General features: G+C 38.4%; 1 protein-coding gene across 1 annotated transcript in view; it reads left to right on the top strand.

The window, feature by feature from the left end:
* Positions 1 to 279: 279 nt before the first annotated feature.
* LOC107667014 (receptor-type tyrosine-protein phosphatase gamma-like) overlaps positions 280 to 3202 on the top strand; it is a 95383-nt gene continuing 92460 nt past the window's right edge. The window contains exon 1 of the mRNA XM_016458588.1: positions 280 to 877. Within this exon, the coding sequence (XP_016314074.1) occupies positions 790 to 877 (88 nt within the window). The 5' untranslated portion in view covers positions 280 to 789. The remainder of the gene's footprint in view (positions 878 to 3202) is intronic.

The raw sequence follows: 3202 nt of genomic DNA, 5'->3' as shown, positions 1-3202 counted from the left end.
AAAGTAACTTTCCCCAACACTGTATATATGTATATAATATATGTATTTTTAAAGTAAAATATGTATAACTATATATTTTTTTTTTTAAACCTTAAAAAATATAAAAAATACGTAATTTTCACTATAGAAAATGTGTATTTTTAAAAATTAACTACTAATCCGGACAAAAAAAGCGAACGCCATCAACTGTACTTAATATGCATGTTTGGAACGCCGCTTTGACCAATCAGATTTCAGGAGCGGAACTAACTGTTTTAGTAAGATACGCTATGAGAACAGTCTTGCGCCTCAGTTGTCCAGTAGCCAATCTTCGTCTTTCCTCGGCAGGCGTGCAGAACCACAGCCTTCGGCGCTAGGATCCAGAGAGGGCAGGGCTTTGATTTCTCAACTAATTCCTCTGGCAAAACACGAAACGCTCATATGCACAACTTCCTGGATAGAGAGGCGGACCGCGCCGATTGTGATCGAAGCGACTGACTTTGTAGATGCGCGAGAGAGAGAGCCGCCGTACAGAAGAGGAACTGAACGAGCGCGAGCGTCTCAAAAGTGTGTCCGGTTGGGATTAACTTGAGAATGTAAAGAGAATGTAAAGGACGCCACAGAGAGCAGAAGTGTGCGCGGATTGTGGGCTGTCCGAAATGTCCCACGAAACCGGCACAAGATTTGTCGCCGGTCATTAAAATCGCCTCGATCACTTGTAATTCTTTTGGTTAGTCAAGTTAGCGTGTTTCCTTCATTGACGCTCAATTTGATCCGCCATTCCGTGTTGCTCTAATTGCGCATTTGGACATGTGGAGACTGCGAGGATCGTGTCGTGTGGGGATGTTGTGTTTGACTTTATCAGCCCTTCTCCTCCAACCCATCATCTGTCATCCTGGTAAGGCAGGCCTCTGTGCTTCATATTTTAGGATATGAACAGTGATTGTGGGATATTTCTCTGCAAAAAGTTGTTGTGTTGAATGAGCAGGTGCGTTCGTGTCGATCAGCATCACAGATCACAAGGCGTTAAGAGTGATCGTGGATGTTAAAGGCAAATATGTGCCTTGCAAAGCAAAAGGATCTTAACTGTAGATGCTATCATTCAGAATTTAAATGCGTATGATTCATGAAGGTCAGTTTCGCAGTCCTCTGCTCTGTGACAGAAGTAAAGGCTAAAAGCAGAGCTCAGATGGTCTCACGGACTTGATTGTTCCCAAGGTGATGTCATCCAGGCTATGTGGAGGGTATCCAGAAACTTGTAGATTTGTATTTATTATTGTTTAATGCATTTTTTATGTCATTTATTTATTAGTAAAAACAATTTATTAGTTTATTTTTATTGTATTTACTTATAATTGTTTTGTACAGTACAAATGTAAATGTTAAACGTGCTTCATAAATAAAAAACACTTATTCTATTATTTATATATTTTTTTTAATTGAATTTAATGACATTTTTACTTTTTTAATTTATGGCTTCCTTGTATCAGGCTGCAAGATTCACATTCAGAAATGCTTCTCTTATCATTTGTGCATATGAAATTAATCTAAATTGTAGGAAAAAAGGCTTACTTTTTTAAGATGTTCATCCAGCTTGTGAGCAGATGTACTGTAAAAGGTTTTCATCATTACAAAAGCATCTTTATTTTCCATCCATTTAATCTGTCACAGTAATTTCTGTGATTTGAAATTTGGTACCACTTAGATTTGACTTCAGTTTAATTGCTGCCTTAAATTGAATTCAGTTGATTTGTCGCCCTTAAGTTCTTAATTTCCATTGGTTGGATATTTTTAAGAGTGATGGAAAAAAAGCAGCTTAAACCAGCATAAGTTGGTTTGCTGGTTTTACATGGTTTAAGCTGGTCTCCCAACCTGGCCAAGCTGGGATTTAGCTGCCAGCTTGACCATCTGAAAAATACCAGCCAAAAGAGCATCTTGACCAGATGGGAAGACCAGCTAAACCATCTTATGGACCCTTTGATCAAACATAACTGACATATTTAGTGTAAATCTTGTTTCATTACCATGGGGTTTCCTAAATAGGGCCGTACCCACCAGATACATTAAAGGGGACTGTTGAATGTTCTTATTAGTGGTTGACCAGCATCACATTTGGTGCCTAATAATATGTTCTTATATTCTCATTCCTAACCACGTCTGGTCTTGTGATTTGAGAATAGGATTTTAATTGTTGTGCATTATCATTATCATTATCATTATCATCACATTACCATTGTACAGAATCATTATGAATCATGTCAGCAATTAGGCTACAGCCAAGATATAGCAATTCTCTTTAAGCTTCACATATGCCAAATTTCCCTTTTAGACTGTGGCTCATGGACACTCCTGACATCATGTGAGCTTAATGAGTATGGTTAAAAAAATCCAAGCAATAAGTCTGGCTGGAAATGTGGAACATGATAACAAATTGAACAAACCAGACCTTTTCGCCACTGCCGAGGCGGCACTGAAATTAATAGAAATATAAGCTTGGAAATGTGTCGGGCCCTGTATTACTCATAGATAATAGCCTGAGCAGATGAACGGAACATGGCGGACATCACAACTCAGTGTTTCCTTTTCCTGTCCCAGCCCTCATTAGCTTTTATTTGACTGTGCTTTTGTACACCGTCACAGATCTCGTCCCTGTATTTCTATTAGCAGTATCATATAGCTGACAGTGAGCTGAGATGGTTTGTATGCAGGGCAATGGTTAAACTGCAAGTTTAGATAACTTCTAATGGTAACAGCCTGTTACATCAGCTTGCGTAATGGTTTATGGGGAGAGCTTACATTTGACATTAAAATCAGAACAGATGTTTTATTCTTATTGAAGCCAGGCTGGCCACTGGGCATCGGCGTTCGATGATAAAACTTTCTGACCCTAGACTGTTCCCCGTTGTCTTCCCCTTTCTCAGAAATGAAAGGGCACTTCGTTATTTGGTTCAGGAAGGGCTGGGACATCCGATTATATAATTCTTTTTGTTTCGGAATTCCATTTGAATGATATATTGTTTGTGTGGCTCTGATTTTGCTTACATTGTGGAGACCAAAGATATATGGCAGATTAAAACATAAACTCCTGGTCAAACGATTGAAATAATTATTTTTTTTTTTTTTTTTAAAGATGTCTTTTATGCTCGCCAAGGCTGTATTTATTTGATAAACAATTCAGTAATTGTCAGACTCTGGGCCAGGTTTTGTGTGTGTCTTTGCTCCC

This window comes from Sinocyclocheilus anshuiensis, unplaced genomic scaffold (assembly GCF_001515605.1).
Source record: "Sinocyclocheilus anshuiensis isolate Anshui unplaced genomic scaffold, SAMN03320099.WGS_v1.1 scaffold615, whole genome shotgun sequence".
Lineage (NCBI taxonomy): Eukaryota > Metazoa > Chordata > Actinopteri > Cypriniformes > Cyprinidae > Sinocyclocheilus > Sinocyclocheilus anshuiensis.
Note: the sequence above shows the minus strand (reverse complement) of the source record. Positions and strands in the feature narration are given on the sequence as shown.